The 17,875-nt window shown below is 39.3% G+C and overlaps 1 protein-coding gene across 6 annotated transcripts in view; it reads right to left on the reverse strand.

The window, feature by feature from the left end:
• nrxn2a (neurexin 2a) overlaps window positions 1-17,875 on the reverse strand; it is a 173,955-nt gene that overhangs the window by 80,218 nt on the left and 75,862 nt on the right. For 4 of the 6 annotated variants that reach the window (XM_028032454.1, XM_028032455.1, XM_028032451.1 and 1 more), the window contains 4 exons: window positions 13,930-14,359; window positions 11,782-12,165; window positions 10,739-10,942; window positions 5,024-5,050 (listed from right to left, as the gene is read on the reverse strand). In XM_028032454.1, the coding sequence (XP_027888255.1) occupies window positions 5,024-5,050; window positions 10,739-10,942; window positions 11,782-12,165; window positions 13,930-14,359 (1,045 nt within the window). The remainder of the gene's footprint in view (window positions 1-5,023; window positions 5,051-10,738; window positions 10,943-11,781; window positions 12,166-13,929; window positions 14,360-17,875) is intronic. The other 2 variants (XM_028032456.1, XM_028032453.1) reach the window with 1 other exon arrangement.

Raw genomic sequence — 17,875 nt, forward strand, 5'->3', positions numbered from 1 at the left:
CTTTGGTGCTATCTAAACATATAAGGCCAAATACACGAATACCCACACAGAAAAAAATGTTACTTCTAGAAAGTTTGGGCCAGGGAAGTAATGATTTATACAGCAGGGAAAATAAACATTGAGCAAACAAATGTTTCCCTCAGAAAATATATTTCTCACGAAGTTATTGACACATAACTTACACGAGTGCATATGGAGAAATGTAGACAACTTGGTCCATTAAATTATGTGTAATAAAGCGGAATGGAACATGATCACGGACATTTTTTCAAAGCTTTTTAGAGTAATTACAACTTTAAGTCATCTTCTGTGTAAAAAAAAAAGCCATTTGCATTTCTAAGGTTTGAGTTTGAGATATTCTTCGACATTACTGTCTTCCAATCTTAAAAGCTTCTGGGGGCCTCTTCTATGAAATCTAATCTTCAAGGAGCTTTATTTTTTGTCTCAGAAATCATTTGAGAGTTTCCTTGGCTGTGTGCTCAGGATCATTCTCTTGCTGAAAAATCCACCGTCGTTTCTTCTTCAGATTCTTAATAAGAAAGTCCCGGTACATTTCTCCATTGATCCTTCATTTGATATGAAGCTTGCCAGTAGAATGCTAGAAACCAGTAGAACTCACTGATGATGTGTTTTACTGTGGTGTGCAGTGCCATATCTTCTCTAAATATTGTGTGTGCATTAACATTTTTAAAGAGATACCTTTGAATCTAATCTATTCTTTACTTTACTTTGGATGTATGTTAAATTTTCCAAATTTCCTTCAGGAAGCTTTGAATAAGTTTCAGCAATCTATTTCTTCAACAGTGGAGTTTTGAGCAGTGAGCATACACTAAGGTCACCACAGTTCAGTACAATTACTTATTGTTTACATATAAACCACAGTTGCCTTGCAGCAGGAAACTTTAGGATTTGAATTTCAGTCAAGAATGGCGTAAGAGGCTCTTTCTCCCACAGGCAATTTTTAACAAATCAGTTTTGAGGAATTTTGACAATTTACACATGTCGAACTTTGACAAACTCCACCTTGGCATTAAAATTTCCTCACACTAATCAAATTTAAACTCTATCAGAGAGCATCTAAGGCAGTTTTAGTGACTTATGTGAGCAAACATTAATATGGTAAACTGATGACATTAATTTTGAATTAAGATTTCTGTGGTGAATGATCCTCTGTATAAATTTTAAGTTTTTCTAAAAACGAGCTGCACGGGGATGCTTGCAGGTTTAATTATTTCATTTATATCTTTAAAACTGTTGAATTAGTTGTTTTGATTCCTTTCCATGTCAGAATTATCCGGGCTATTACCTACAGCTGTTTTTCCTTTTACAAACATTCTCTTAAAACTTTTAAAAGCAATCTCAATAATTAGCAGTAATCAGCAAAAAATGGCATTACAGCAATCAGAATCTCTTCTTATAGTTTCTGACCAGCTTTTTGAAAATTTCCACTGGTATTTTTAAAGATATTTAAGGTTGGAAGGCCTCTTTGCCATCACTCTAATTTTTTGTTCAGTCTATTGATTCTCGGTCAGATTCAAGTTTGGACTCTGGCTGTTCCACTCCAAAACTTTAAAAGTTCCTTTATTCAGAAGAAACATGTTCATTAAATTACTTTTAACCCGAATCTGCCGAAGGAATTAATAATTTTGGTTTTAACTATTTTCTGATTGAAACATAAAATACACTTATACTTTACGGTATTACTATATTGTTTGCATAGTGTTGGATCCTTTAAAAAACATATGCTCAACTTGCAGTGTTTCCAGATGTGAGAAAATTTATTATCTAAATAAAAAAGCAGAAATACAATAGAAATTAACAAAAATTATTATCTATCAAACTGTTCATGTAATTCTAATTCTTTTACATAAATGCAGTGATTGTCTTGCTATTTTGTCTGTCATTAAGAATTTAGTGAAGAACTCAGATAAAAAATGTTTGATGAGGACATTGTCCTCTACATATTTCTTTCTCATCTTAGTGCATCAAGTGATTTTTAAATTTAAAAGCATCTGTATCTACCATATAGTATCAAAGGGCTGAAACCCCATTATGTGGTTTAACACACACAAAAAAATTGTTTTGTGACTGAAAATCAATTTATTTGTCCTCAGTTGCTGATCCATACCTGAAATTTGTGTTTCGACAATAAATTTGATGCTGCAACACATTCACCTGATGGCTCTTTTGTCCTTCATTAGTTTAAAACAGATTCTAAAGAGATGTTCTTTAAAGAAAAAAATTAAATGAATTAAAATTTGCAAGTTGAACATCCTATGTTTAACTTAGGATGTTTAACTAATTTAAACATCCTAACTTAGTCAGCATTTATAATTACTGATAGCATATCAGTAATTATAAATAAACTATATAATAAATGTATTAAAAGTGCATTCTTATAAAAGACAGAGATCTAGCTCTGATTCAGCAGGAGGTATTGAGATGGTGGACTGTGATGTATATTCTTCCGGGCATCTGACCGTAAACTCTTTGAAATCTGGCTTCCTTTCAAACCTCCTTCACTTCACAAGCTCTTCTTCCAGAAGCTCAAGCCCTAGCCGCCCATGTAAGGAGTCTGTTTTGTCCAGTTTGATCCTCACTTAAAATTGAATTTGATTAATACTCTGAAACAAAGACGACTTCAAAGGTGCCGCCGCAGCTATACGGGTCATCCCTGCGAGCGCGCCGAGACCCAGCCGTGCGTGACGTGCATGTTAATCGAAGCGTGTTATAGTCATTTTGTAATTTGGTGCATCTTACTTCAGAAGCATCTAGTGGCCCATTATTCTGTGGTTATACAAGAATTAATTAAGGGCGGTGTAACAGGATTTGTTAAACCAACTTTTACCCTCCCTGTGTGCATCCAGTGATGGATGGTTTCCAGGCACTGTCTGCAGAGAAGCTCATTCTCTGGTTCTGTCACAATTATACATCAAATATCTTAATTATCAACCTTGGAATTTTATTTATTTATTTTTTTTATGTCCTCCATGAAATTAATAGAGCAGATATATTTTTAACTCGCTCAGAGGTTTGGTGCTGCTTGGTTCAGCATTCTTTTGTCACATCTGTCAATTAGGCTTTTGCATAGGCCATCATCTTTTAAAAATATCTGGAAGCCATTTAATTACACACATACGACACATATGTTCTATGATCAATATGTGAAAGTGCATTGCCATCTGCTGGCACACATTGGGACTTGTTTTTAAAACCCAGACAGTTAAAGGAAAGAGGGGTAACTGCTCGCTTTAGCCAATTTCACAATTTTTTGTTATATTACAATTTTCTACTAGGCGCAGAAAATCTTAAAAATAATACCTTTAAGATAACTATTCACACACATACATAAACATTCCCTCTACTTACCTTGATCAGATAAAGAAAGTGCAATCAATTGAACATAGGGGGCAGCAGATTAGTCTTACAGATGTGCAATAAATCTGTTGCAAATGTGCCCTTATATGCCTTTCAAAGACGTTAAAGCTTCATCTCCAACTAATAAATTAATAGGATTACAGGCTGAGACCAGGTCTCAATGAACTGAAAATGTTGCATTTGCGAGTCTAATAAAAACTGCTGTGATTAGGGTTTTCATTTCATGTAATAAGAAATGCATAATAATGCACACTAATCCTGTAAATCACTGAGAAATGGAACATTTAGACATTTTATTCAAAAATAATCCGAAATTATTGAAACACAGAGGTTGCAAACAACCTGCATTGGAGAAGTAACTTTTCCCAGCGTCTATATAAAGCATGTTCACAGCTTTCCTGGTGATACATTTTATCTGTTTCTAACACTGCTGCTATCTCAGGCAGAGCCTAAATTGCCTGCCTCTTGCTATCTGTTGAGCACCACAATCTTTATCATGTATTTGACTGTACTGAGATACAAAATATTGCTACAATCTCATAGGACTGAATTCCAGAAAATCAATTGTGTTGATCTAAAGGAAAGCCTTCTTTTGATGTCTTGCTGATTTTGAAAGACTTAAACAGTCATTCTTTTATTGATTTTTATTCTAAGTCGTTTATTCAGCCAAATATAAGTCCAGGATTAATCTAAGAGCCATTATCAAGAAAATAAAATGCTTGTTGAAATATGCCATAAAAATTCCTCATGAATGTTAGATGGAAATATTTAACTCTACTCATGGAGTCATTAAGACATCTTGAAATTTTTTGTTGTTGCTGTGATACTCATTTTACTGAGTATTACTTACTGAAGGGTAACATTTAGGATATATTATATATTAATAGAGTCCCAATAATTAGCTGGGCTTACAATCGAGACACTTTTATATAAGATTCTGGCAAATCTCAGTACCTGTGGTTGGTGCATTGTATGTGATCAGATATTCTTTAATTATCAGTCTTTATGGGCTAGTTTATCCCAGCTAATCTTATTTTGATGCAGCATATAAAGGCAGTTCTGACAAACTATTTGTTGCAATTCTAATGTAGGATCATGCAAACTTGCACTTTACTAGTTTGCATAATGTCACACCAATTCCTGATTAAAGCATACTTAATGTATGATTATCTCTACTTGCCATCTTCACTTCTGCTTTTTTTAAGTCTTGGCTCTAATTTACTCATGAGGAAAAAAAAAACTGCTAATTATTCTTAAGCTAAACCCATTTGTCTGGCATGAGAGCCAATTGGCAAAATGCAAACAGATAATTAACTGAGTGGCAGTAGACTAGTATATGTCAAATTTAGCTACATTTGATTATTGCATTATAGGGCTAAAATAATTAGAAAACATGTAACTAGATTGTTGGGTTTCCTGAGCAAAGCACAAAGGGATCTAATTACATTTAGCTGTGCAGCTGTTCAGTGAATAAAGGTCTAATTTTTGCTGTTATCTGTAATGGTACTTCAGAGAAACAGCAGCAACAGTAAACAAGACGAATGTTCTGTTTCATGAGGGGAAAAAAAGGAAAGAAGAATATAAATATATCACAGTGCATGTTCTCTAAATCATGGAACGAAAGATAATCATAGGAGACACTTACTGAGATTACAGTCTATCCTGATACAATCTGGTGAGAGAGAGAGTGAGATGGTGAGATTAAAGGAAAAAAAGAACAGCACAAAAGAGGAGAATATTTCACATCCTTCAAGGTATATTCTGCAGACAGTTCAGTGCTTTTCAGAGCCCACCATCCGGGGACAGCCTCGAGAGTCTAAACCGCCACTTCCCTCCCTGTAGTTTTCACAACAAACCAGCGAGAGAAAGGACAAAGCTCACTGTGTGTCTGGCTCTGCTGGAGGCATAACAGAGCACATCAAAGTTGGGATCAATAAGAGCTTTATTGACCATAAAAGTAAAGGTGCACCAGCTTTACTTTGTTTTCCGCATGAGTACCGGCTCTGGCGAGGCTGCTTATGCTTAGCTTTTGGCAGAGTTTGATTGTTTCAGAAGCCGTGACTGATAGTTTTACTGACATGTGCTCTAGGGTAAATCAGCAAACATGCACCGCTGTGAGGAAAGTCGTCTGAAGAAGATAACGAAAATAGAAAATGGAACATGTGCTAAATTTGAGCATGTCGTGCAGCTGATATGAAACAACTTCAAACATATCAGCAGAGCAAAAAAACATTTACGATAAAGATTTATTCATGTATTTTTCTATTTAGATAACGCCAGATTGGCTTTTTAACATCTGTAACAACTATGCAATAAACAGCTTATGTTGTAAAATTGTATGTACATAATTAAAAACAAAGCTTGTGACATTTTTTTTGTCTACGGTTTTATTGTGAAGAATCACATTTAAACAGTTTCATTAAACTTCCGGTCATTTCACTCCTTGACCAATGTGCACCTTGTTTGTTACCCAAACATTACTATTTCGTCTCTTGTCACTTCCTTTTGTACCTTCAAACAGATTTTAGTATACTCATGTACTTCAACCATCTTAGGCTAGCTTAAATTGTACAAGCTAAAGCTTGTGATCAATGCAGTTACGTCTTTATGCCCTGGTCCATTCCACTCTAGATTTACTCTGCATGCGTCTCTGCTCGGATGTGTACTTCACCAGCTGAGTGAAGCCATTTGTGACTTTAGTGCTGCAGAAAGTCATTTTCCGCATGTTATTGAAAAGCTGTTGACTGAACAAAACATGTTACTGGGTCATATCATTATGATGGTCAAGGTCCCCAACGTGATTGACGATTTCTAAATAAATGCGGCTTATGTTTTTCTTATCTTCATGACATATTTTTTCACCGATGCGACTTGGACTCAGGAGCACCTTACAGTCTGAATAAACCATTTTTTCATTATGAGTTTTCATGAAAGTTTATTTGTATATTATATTATATTATATTATATTATATTATATTATATTATATTATATTATTCTCCTGCAGTACAGCTCTCAGAACTTCAGTTGTTTGTATGCAAGTTTTATGACAGTTGACTTTTTGAATGGCAATTCTTTATTCATGTGCAAAATGAATATTAAAAGAACTGAATGATTTACTATGCACAATTAAAACCACTCCTTTTCATCTTTAGTCTGTACTGAAACCCTGTATACAGTACATGAAGGGAAGAATAAGAACAAAGTAAACACTTGATCCCAAGAACTGTTTGGTTATTAAGTAATACAAACTGACTGATGCGATTTTGATTAATGCATTGCTGGTTTGATAGTTAACTCTCTAAATGTTTAGGCTGATGCACCTTTATTCAAAGAATGTATGGTATTTCAACTGAAGTTGCCATTAAGCCTCATTCTGCAGATTTAATGGCAATTTATTTACGATGTTAAACAGGGAGGAAAAGAGGTGATTTGCACAACCTGCAGCCACAGGCAAACTTACACCTTACGAAACTATTAAAGCACAAATCTAATGCATTATTGACATCCAAAACTGATTGGATCTTTCAAGTTAATAAGAAATAACATTTTTCAACTCAAAAATAGATTAATCCAGATAAAACACACTAAACTTTGGAAAATTTAGACAACCTGAAGAAATGTACAACAATAGACTGGTGTAAATCAGGTGGCGGCGGAGTGCTCTCAAGCTGTCAACCATCACAGAGCAGTGGAAACAGACACCCAGAGACCTGAGAGTTTTCTGATGCTGGCGTGTGTATGTGTTTCTTTGAGTCTCTGTGTCTGTGTGTGTGTCCATCACTGGCGCTTCCTGCTCAGTGAAGTGTCTCTAAACTGGACAAGCCAGCAAATGTGAGGGGAAGGAACGACAATGGGTCCATCTACAGTGTGAGGAGTTTAAGTGGTGATATTTCAGCGTAATGATGGATCAGGTCTCTGACTGCCCTCTCCTTGAACTGCAGACAAGCCATTGAAGGGCTGATAGAGCCGAGACAGTCGGGTGGGACCCGACCCCAGGATGAACTGAGAGGAGAGAGACAGGGAGACAGGTATAGCTAGAGAGAAATAAAGAGGCAGACGAAACATGCACATGTACAGTTGTTTAAAAAGGTGCAGCATCCCTTGTTTTGTTGGGCTTTATTAAAGCACAAATAAGCTCATTGAAAAGGGTTTTGTTTGACTAAGATGGTGGAAGCATTATATTTTGCACTTTAATTAAAGTCAATATTTAAATTTTTTAATTTAATACTTAAATTAAATTTTACCAATGGAATAGTCACTTTCCCTCAGTCTGCCTGTTTGGTTTGCATTAACAGCTCATCAGAAACTTCCTCTTTTTTTGTTTAACAAGTCCCTATATCATTCTCCATCCTTTCCCAAGCATAAGCTCACTGGTTTTCACTATTATTTGCATCGCGTTCCCTGCATTATGCTGCCCACGCTCCACATTCTGTTTCCCTTGTGCATTATATGCAAGTTTCTTGTTGCCTTTATAAATATAACCTTTTACTCTGCTTATTCCTGGTACTTGTCTGCCTGGTAGAGTGCCTCTACTTTAAACTCATTAAACATGACACATTTTCTGTTATATAATGTTGCCTACCACATGACTGAAGCTTAAATGGTTCCAGATGGCAATCTCTCCGTTTGTCTTTCTGTGCCAAAACCTTTTCAATAAAGGTTAAAATTTCCACAGTATTTCCTTAAACACGCACGAGTGTAATTGATTTGCTTTTCCACCGAGAAAATCTGAATAACTGATCTGCACTGCTTAATTTGACCAGGCTACCATGGAAACACTGATTTTTATCAAATGTCAAAGCCACTCCCTGTACTTTCTTTTTTATATATAACAATGACTCTCGTAATGAAATTAGGACAATACACAGAGGGTCAGGGTGATTTTAAATGAAGTGAATTGACTACAAGAATGTGCATACTAACTCTGGCTCCAACATCCTATCCAGTGGCATGCGGTCAGGGGAGGCAAGTGAGGCACAGGCTCACCTGTCATCATGGAAAAATAATGATAAAATAATTTTAATTGCTATTTTTACCCTGTGGTTTGTACTACAAAGTATTTGTTTTTCATTTAGCTTTTGATTTTTTTTCTCTTTAAAATCGCTGAATTTTCGCATTTCAGCATTCAAATGCATGTGAGGCAGCAGCGAGTTGAGCCTCACCTGGGATTGCGCAAGCTCTCGCTAACTTCACTGGCTGCCATTCTATGGGAGCAAGTTCCTCCTATCTGAACGTCGCCAATAAAATGGTTAAAAACATTTAATGTATGAACTAATTTTTCATAATTTAACTTATGTACAGTACAGACCAAAGGTTTGGACACACCTTTTAATTCAATGAGTTTCCTTTATTTTCATGACTATTGACATTGTAGATTCACACTGAAGGCATCAAAACTATGAATAACACATGTGGAAATATGCACTAAACAAAAAAGTGTAAAACAACTGAAAATACCCCTTATATTCTAGTTTCTTCAAAGTAGCAACCTTTTGCTGTGATTACTGCTTTGCACACACTCTGCATTTTCTTGATGAGCTTCAAGAGGTCGTCACCTGAAATGGTTTTCACTTCATAGGTCAACCTGTCAGGTTAATAAGTGGGATTTCTTGCCTTATAAATAGTCATGAAAATAAAGAAAACCCATTGAATTAGAAAGGTGTGTCCAAACCTTTGGTCTGTACTGTATATAATGTACAGTTTTTTTTTTTTTGTCACCAACTGTGTGTGTAACGTGTTTCGTGTGCTAAGGAGCGATCAGAAACGGCAGAGAACAGATTCGAGGTGAGGCAGGCAGTTCTCTTGCTTCATGGCAGGGGGCGCTCATGATCCCAGACATTGTGACTCCACAACTGCAGAGTAAGAGACGATAACCGCGAGCTAGCCATGGAGTTAGCCATACAGTAAAGTGCAGCGATATATTTATAGTTTTCTCCTCTTACCACAGCAATCACTTATTAATAATCACAATGAAGCCTAAAACCATGCTACTGCAATAGACTGAATGTTCTGCTTTTTGTGTGGGAAACATTTCAGTGTTTGTTTTTTGTGGCGTTGTTGTCAGTCGCTATGGTAAAGAGTCTGCTGATACAGAAAGCGAGAAATACGTGGTTTTGAGTTGTACTTAAACGGGGTTTCCGCTTTGCTGTGGAGCACAGCACGAAATTAATAATATCTACATGTCCAAGTTTAATTGAGTTAACGGATTTATTCTACTGCGGCAGCGCAGCTATGGATTACATGTAAAAGAATAGTCTTCGTGCCCTCCAGCTTGTCCGCATGCGCGAAATTTCCATATGTAAACAATAACACGCAGGGTGTCTATATTTGTAAATCTGATTATGATTAAGTCAGTGCCTCACCCGCTATGAACCTCACCGCACGTCACTGATCTTGTCATATTGTCATTGTGCTAATTTTGCGCTCAAAATCAGCATGGACAATTATATATTTTGTGGGTTTGCAAAATTATGTTTTTCAAAATTATATTCAAATGTTAAACCATAAATTGACTATATTTAAACCATTCTTAATAAGTTTTCACACCCACTCCTGATTACTGTTTGAACTGTTGAATCAAGGAATTGAGTCAACATCAAGGAGACAAAATGGATCATATAAAGTAACACTTCAAGCTCCAATCTAAAGACATTCAAGTCTGAGACTTTGGGACTTCAGCAAACACAGTGAGAGTCGTTATCCGAAATGGAAAAGTCATAGGACAATTGCAAACTTGCCTACCAAAATCACTCCAAAAGTGTATGAATAGCACTGTCTTGCTCACTTTCACTTTCTAGGGGTGCAGATTACACCCAGTTATGCGCGATTTTGTTAATCTGCATACCTACATTTATTATTCACATTAAATACATTCAAATGAACAATCTCTACTGAATCTAGAGTCCCTTTTCAAGCAAAAACATTTTTTTATTGTAAATAAATTCATGCAGTAAAAACAACAATACTTGCTCCATATGGCTGCACCTTTTTATGGGTTAAGATATTTAGTGACTTAACCCATAAGTCGCTAAAAATGACACAAGTTATGTAGCACAACTTTTGCTACATAACGAAACGCCTCAAGAGTTTCAAAATAAGACTTTTAATGTTAGGTGTGAATGATCATAGCAAGAGTTTTCTACTTCAGTAGTTCAGATTTTTGGTCAAATTCAACATTAAAACGATTTCAAGCTCCAACAGACAGACGGGAGATGTGTTTATCTTTTTAGACAACTGTAGTTATTGTGCATGAAGATGTGAATGGAAGAAAGTCTAACTAAACAAATTTCATTTGTCTAGGTGACACGTCCTGATAAGTCAGGTGGAATGATCTGCTTAAATTTGCTGCAGCAGCTTTACCCAGGTTGACAGTGAGTTTGACTCTGCCTCCGTCCAGCTCCACGCGTAAGGTGTCCGCTGACTGCTGAGATGTGGTGGCCATCAGCAAACCAAAGGCCCTCTGGGACATGAACCGCAGGGACACGTCCTCGGCCTCTGTGTGCAGCGTCCTCGGCAGCACCACCTTCAGATACATGCTGCCATCATAGCTCACTGCTGTGGCCTCTGTGCAATTAGGGAACAGGAGTGGACACTGAAATCAATAAACACTAAATAAAAAAATAAACAGCATTTATGAAAAAAACCCTGAATCCCCTGTTGAGACAATCTTGGGGACAGAATGATAAAGTTTTAGACTGCAGTTTTCATCAGCCGCACTAGATGGCAGAAAAAGCCTGGAGCAGATGAAGGCAGGGGGTGAGAAATGCAGCGGCAATTAAATTTCCGAAGGATTTATTCCCATCCCAATGCAATACAGGAGGGATTTTCATACATCCGTCATATTATTAGCTGCCAATGGATCTGCGTAATTTGGCCTCTCCGTGAGAAAACCATCTGCATGGATAATGCAAAGCGATTCAGGGTGAACGACTCTTCCCAAGCACCAGTGCATCCCTAATGAAACGCACAACACACACGCACCCACACAACACAGACAATTCATTAATGAACTACTCGACTGTGGGAAAATACTGCTATTTACTTTAGAAGGCCTTAAATAAAACATTATTTTTTTCCCAGTGTGCTGTAATTTTTACCAAACTGCTTTCAAGACATAAAGCAATATTTGGAGGTGAGTTCACGGATCTCATTTAAATACATATGAGAATCTAAAGAATGATCCCCTTGCAACCGCAAATTAAATTTCTGTGGAGGCCTGGGATATTAGGTCAGATGATAAATTTTCTCTGTATCTACATTATTCCTGTCTGTGCAGTCACTTTTTACACCTCGCCTAATAAATAAAATACAACCCAAAGTGTGCTAAAAGCATCCCTGCAGCATTTTAAAATCACTTGTCCCCTCCATGCAGCACCACCACCATCCCTTCCAGAGACTCTTACCCTTCTCACAGCTGGGACCCACATAGCCTGTGCCGCCGCAGTCGCAAATATGCCGATTCCAGCCCTCTCTGCAGTGTCCGCCATTGGCGCACGTGTCTCTGGAGCACCTCAGATGAGTCTCCCTGGTGCAGAAACTGCTGACACCCACGGCGCTCTGCACCTCGGCCAGCCTCCACAGGTTGCGGCTCTGTCCATCGATGAACAGGTCCCTCACGCAGCCCACGAAGCCGAGGCCGAGGGAGGCTGTCCACACCTCAGGGGGCAGAATGAGGGCTTGCCGATCTTCGGGTAAACCTCCCAGATACATGTCTCCATCCAGGTCAAGGATCTCACTGCCCTCGTTGGCGGTGAAGGGGATGCTCTGGCTGTTCACTGAGATGAAGCCTGTGGGGTGGACATTAACACTGAACCAATTTGAACTCGTAGAAGGGTTTTGATGCTTTGGAAAAGAAAAAGGAAACAGCAGCTGGGTGTGGGTGGTGCTGAGTGATATGCATAAACAAAGTATAAGGCTGCGGTAATGGGAACCAACTCGCTAATTTTGAAGGATCCACATGAAGACATTGCTCAGTGTTTAAGAGCTTAAAATTTGAATGAAGGTTCAAATTAGATATCCACATTTTGCTCACTGTATAACAGTGACTCATAAGCGTATTCAGTGCTCTTGAGCTTAGTCTTATGTGAAAATTGTTTCCATGTAATTGAGCAACACTAAGGTCCAGATAGTTGTGAAGTGAAAAGAAAAGGATACATGGTTTTATTTATTTAATTTTTTTACAAATTACTCTGTTTTTCCTCAGTGAAATTCAGCGTAGACAGAATGTTAGAAGTCACCAAATTATTAAATTATTAAACACTGTCCACCTGTTTATGATTTTAACTCAGCACAAATAAAAAGAAGCAGCCATGAGGCTTATGGTAACACTGGAGGAGCTGCAGAGCTCCATAGCTCATTTGGGGAAATCTCTATATGGAAGAGAAAAGAAATGTGAAAACATATAGAACAAGGTGCTCACAAAATTTAAAGTTATAATGCACATGTTAACTACTGTGTAAAAGATAACTAAAGTACAGCCATGAACACACTATTGTCACAAGAAAAAGTATTGGTCGCAGCATCACGCCACAGGAGTGTTTTCTTTTGAAAAGTTGGTTTGATGTGATGAAGGAATGAAAGGAGCTAAATAGGTGGCAATAACAGAAAAAAAATGTTAGACTGATAAAGCGTTGAGATTAAAATGGAATTTTCTAGCAGAAAACTTCCCAAAACTTACAGCCATAGCTACAATAGGCTGTTTTAGATCAAAACATATTCATGTGGTAGAATGACCAAGTCAAGTCAAATCAAGACCTCAACCCATTTGTGAATTTGTGGCAAAACTTGAAAATGTCTGTTCACAGTTGCTCTCCATTCAGTCTAAATGAGCCTTTCTCTGGTACTTGCAGTGTTAAGTGATTTTGCAGAGAATTTTCATGCGCTAAGCCGAAAGAATCAATTCCCAAAAGATCAGAAGATGTAACTGCAGGGAAAGATGGTTCTACAAAATATTGACTTAGAGGGAATGAAGACAAATGCACACCATGATCCTTCGTTTTCAATAGTTTTCAAAAGAAAAGAAAATCTTTTGAAAACTATGTGGCAATTTGTGTTGGTCTAAAATATACGAATCTCAACAAAACTAAAATGAAAACTGTGGTTTAAAAAAAAAAACCTTCAAGCTATATGGGTACTTCTCACTTATGCATAGCAGGAATACAAACGAAAAGATCAGTGTGTCTCACTTGGATTCTGCTAATAAGACATTTTCATTACTTAAATACAGCAGCCATTTAACAGTTTCACTTGAACAAGGTAACTGTATAATTGGCCACTTGTGAAATAGGTTAACACAAATTTCAAAATGTCATTTCGAGATTACACCATCCCAAAATATCATCATAATTAAAACCTAATATGTGCGCCTGTTTCACTGCAGCGAATAAAAAGCAGCAGGAACGTGCGGATGTCACTGTATCCATGCTGGCATATGGCAATTTCACAGCTTGGAGGCCTTTATGCTCAACAGCTAAAACTGGAGACACACAGAAGCAGACAGAAGGCTCCCCACCTCCACCCCTCGCCTTCACAAATGCATGAAATTATCTCACCATTGCGCCCCTTTCTCTGGAAGTCCACATGCCACCACTCGCCATCGTCAAGCCTCTTGTTGCTGGCCTTAATCTTAATGCTGCCAGAGCCCATGTCCATGGCCAGGTAGAGAAATCCCTCCAGCAGCTCTATGGCGAAGAAGTCTGCGCGGGGCTTCCTGTCGGGCAGCTCTCCCTGCTGGCTGCCGTGGCTGAACAGCAGCAGGCCGCTGGGCTCTGTGGTGCGGAAGTCGAAAGATATGGCGCCGGTCTTCTTTGTGTTCCACCTGGGCAATGTCAGGTAGGCAGACGGCGTGTCGAAGGTGACCGGCTCCAGAGCTTCCACGTTTTCACAGCTGAATATCAGGTCGCCATGGATACTGATCTTGGGGTCCCGCTGCTCAGCCAGCCGTGACAGTTCCAGTCTGAACTCATTATTCCTGTAGACCACCTAATAAATGAGAGAGATGTCGTAGTGAGATGACAGCTAGAAGAGGGGGGTGAGATTTGACGTCGAGCTTGAATACTGCTCATCAATAAATCCAGGAATCAATATGGCGCAGCAGCATTTACGAGGGTACACAGCAGACAGCGTGTTGAGTGATCCCTGAGCTGAAATAAACAGGCAAATTTTCATTAGATGGAATTATGACCACTTAGTGCAGTAATCTAAAAAAAAACACACATTTAGCTTTGCTGAGATGGTTTGTCCATGTCCATGCAATATCGCATGGACATCGGGGGCAGTTCCCCTGGATTGGCAGACTGGGGTGGTGGTCCCCCTGTTCAAAAAGGGGGACCGGAAGGTGTGCTCCAATTATAGAGGGGTCACACTCTTAAGCCTCCCTGGCAAGGTCTATTCAGGGGTCCTGGAGAGGAGGGTCCGTCGGATAGTCGAACCTCGGATTCAGGAAGAGCAGTGTGGTTTTCGTCCTGGTCGTGGAACACTGGACCAGCTCTACGCCCTCAGCAGGGTCCTGGAGGGTGCATGGGAGTTCGCCCAACCAGTCTACATGTGTTTTGTGGACTTGGAGAAGGCGTTCGACCGTGTCCCTCGGGGAGCCCTGTGGGGGGTTCTCCGGGAGTATGGGGTACCGGGCCCTTTGATACGGGCAGTCAGGTCCCTGTATGACCGGTGTCAGAGTCTGGTCCGCATTGCCGGCAGTAAGTCGGGCTCGTTTCCGGTGAGAGTTGGACTCCGCCAGGGCTGCCCTTTGTCACCGATTCTGTTCATCACTTTCATGGACAGAATTTCTAGGCGCAGCCAAGGTGTTGAGGGGATCCGATTTGGTGGCCTCAGGATCTCATCTCTGCTTTTCGCAGACGATGTGGTCCTTTTGGCTTCATCAGATCGTGATCTGCAGCTCTCGCTGGATCGGTTCGCAGCCGAGTGTGAAGCGGCCGGGATGGGGATCAGTGCCTCCAAATCCGAGGCCATGGTCTTGAGCCGGAAAAGGGTAGAGTGCCTTCTCCGGGTCAGGGGGGGTGTCCTGCCCCAAGTGGAGGAGTTTAAGTATCTCGGGATCTTGTTCACGAATGGGGGAAGAAGGGAGCGGGAGATCGACAGGCGGATTGGCGCAGCGTCTGCTGTCAAGCGGGCGCTGTACCGGTCCGTCGTGGTGAAGAGAGAGCTGAGCCAAAAAGCGAAGCTCTCGATTTACCGGTCGATCTACGTTCCCACCCTCATCTATGGTCATGAGCTTTGGGTCATGACCGAAAGAACGAGATCGCGGATACAAGCGGCCGAAATGGGTTTTCTCCGTAGGGTGGCTGGGCTCTCCCTTAGAGATAGGGTGAGAAGCTCAGTCATCCGGGAGGGACTCAGAGTAGAGCCGCTGCTCCTTCACATCGAGAGGAGCCAGTTGAGGTGGCTTGGGCATCTGGTCAGGATGCCTCCTGGACGCCTCCCTGGTGAGGTGTTCCGGGCACGTCCCACCGGGAGGAGGCCCCGGGGAAGACCCAGGACACGCTGGAGGGACTATGTCTCTCGGCTGGCCTGGGAACGCCTCGGGATTCCCCCGGAGGAGCTGGAAGAAGTGGCTGGGGAGAGGGAAGTCTGGGCCTCCCTTCTGAAGCTGCTACCCCCGCGACCCGACCTCGGATAAGCGGAAGAAGATGGATGGATGGATGGAGATGGTTTGTGTCAATGCATTGACAGAGGAGCACTGAACAGATTGTACGATTTAATAAACTCATCAGCTGAAAGCTTTAAAAATTATTTGTGAAGCCAGACATTATTTTTCTCCCCAATGAGACCTTGCATCATGTATTAATTTGCCTGTTTTTATCACCTAGAAAGTGCTGCAACACTGCTATCAAAAAGGATCAAAGCAGAGAGCTGCAAGGACTCTGAAACTGGAAAAATTGATTTACATTCGGATGTTGACGAAATGTATACATTTTTAAGAAATATGCTTGAGTTAGTTTATGCCAGAGCAGATTAAAAAAACTAAATCAAGCTGTCACAGTCACACACAAAAAAAAATCAATATCCAGAGTGACCGAAAATATGTGTTTTAAGTGTCAGCTAACTGAAAAACATCAGTTCAGACAAAATTGATGTCACAGATGCAGAATAAGAAAACGGGAAAAACAAGATTTCAAAACAGCAAAAACAAAATGTTTTGCATTCAACCAAATCCGCAGACAACATGTTAAACATAGACACAGCAGACAGCTATTTTCCAACCATCTTGTCTCACTTTGGGTTGTTGCGATACTGTTTTGTGAAATCAGACATTACAAGTGAAGCCCTGCTCTGATCCACCAGATGGTTTATTACATAGAGCTGCAGCACTTAGATAGACCTCTGAGGAAGCATGAGCTGTTAAAATCATACTGTATGCTAAAGGTCAAATCCAAATGACCTAAAATCTGAATAATCATTTTGTTGCATGGTCTTTAAACAAATTGTATAATTTCTACAATGTTAACTTTCATACTACTGACAGTAAATTGTAACAAATGTAAATACAGAAATTTTCTTACTGGACTATTTTATTTTAAATACATTGAAATATCTCATTTTCTACACTGAGAGAAGAATTAAACTTTTTTACTTCACAGAAAAAAATCACACGGCTACCAACGCTAGTTATTTTTCAGCTTGCAAAATGTTACATCATCCTTTCCAACTCTAGATAGACTTTATACATAGCTCTGGAAAAAAAATAAGAGAACATTTAAAATGATCAGTTTCTCTGATTTTACTTTTTATAGGTATATGTTTTAGTAAAAATGAACATTGTTCTTTTATTCTATGAGCTAGTAACAACATGTCGCTGAAAATCCAAGCAAACATTTTGTATTTATTACAAGAAAATGAGAAATGGTCAAAATACAACTGAGTATTGCTTTCAGACCTCAAATAAAGCAAAGAAGTCAAGTTTATATTAATTTAGAAACAACAATACTAATGTTTTAACTCAGGAAGAGTTCAGAAATCAATATTTGGTGGAATAACCAGGAGGTTTTCAATGGGGTTCAATGCAGTGGACTCCCATGTTTTCCAGAGCTGTGTATGTAAGTATTTGTTTATCTGCCTTTACTCACATATGGATTCGAGTGACATCACATTCTTAACCCAGGTGTTACTAAGATGTCGGCCCATCAACACGTCTAGGAAGGTTCTCCCCAAGGTTTATCAGGCTGTTTAGTTTCTGAATGACCAGAAACTACAACACTGGTGTTGGACAAGAAGACCTGGCTCACAGTCTACACTCTACTGCTACCAGGAGGTCTGGCAGTCAAGTTCTTCTACACCAAATGTTATGCTTTCATTGAAACAGGAACTGGGATTAAATGGTCCCCAAATAGTCTGGTGCATAATATTGCCAAAAAATATCTTGGTATTTGGAATAATTAAGAGTTATTTTCTCTGGAACCAAAGGCTCAACTTCTTAAAAATAGCCCACCCCATTATCCTGTCTGCATTAAACTTTACATTTGACAATGAAGTCAGGCAAGT

The sequence above is a fragment of the Xiphophorus couchianus genome, chromosome 11 (genome assembly GCF_001444195.1).
Source record: "Xiphophorus couchianus chromosome 11, X_couchianus-1.0, whole genome shotgun sequence".
Classification (NCBI taxonomy): Eukaryota; Metazoa; Chordata; class Actinopteri; order Cyprinodontiformes; family Poeciliidae; genus Xiphophorus; species Xiphophorus couchianus.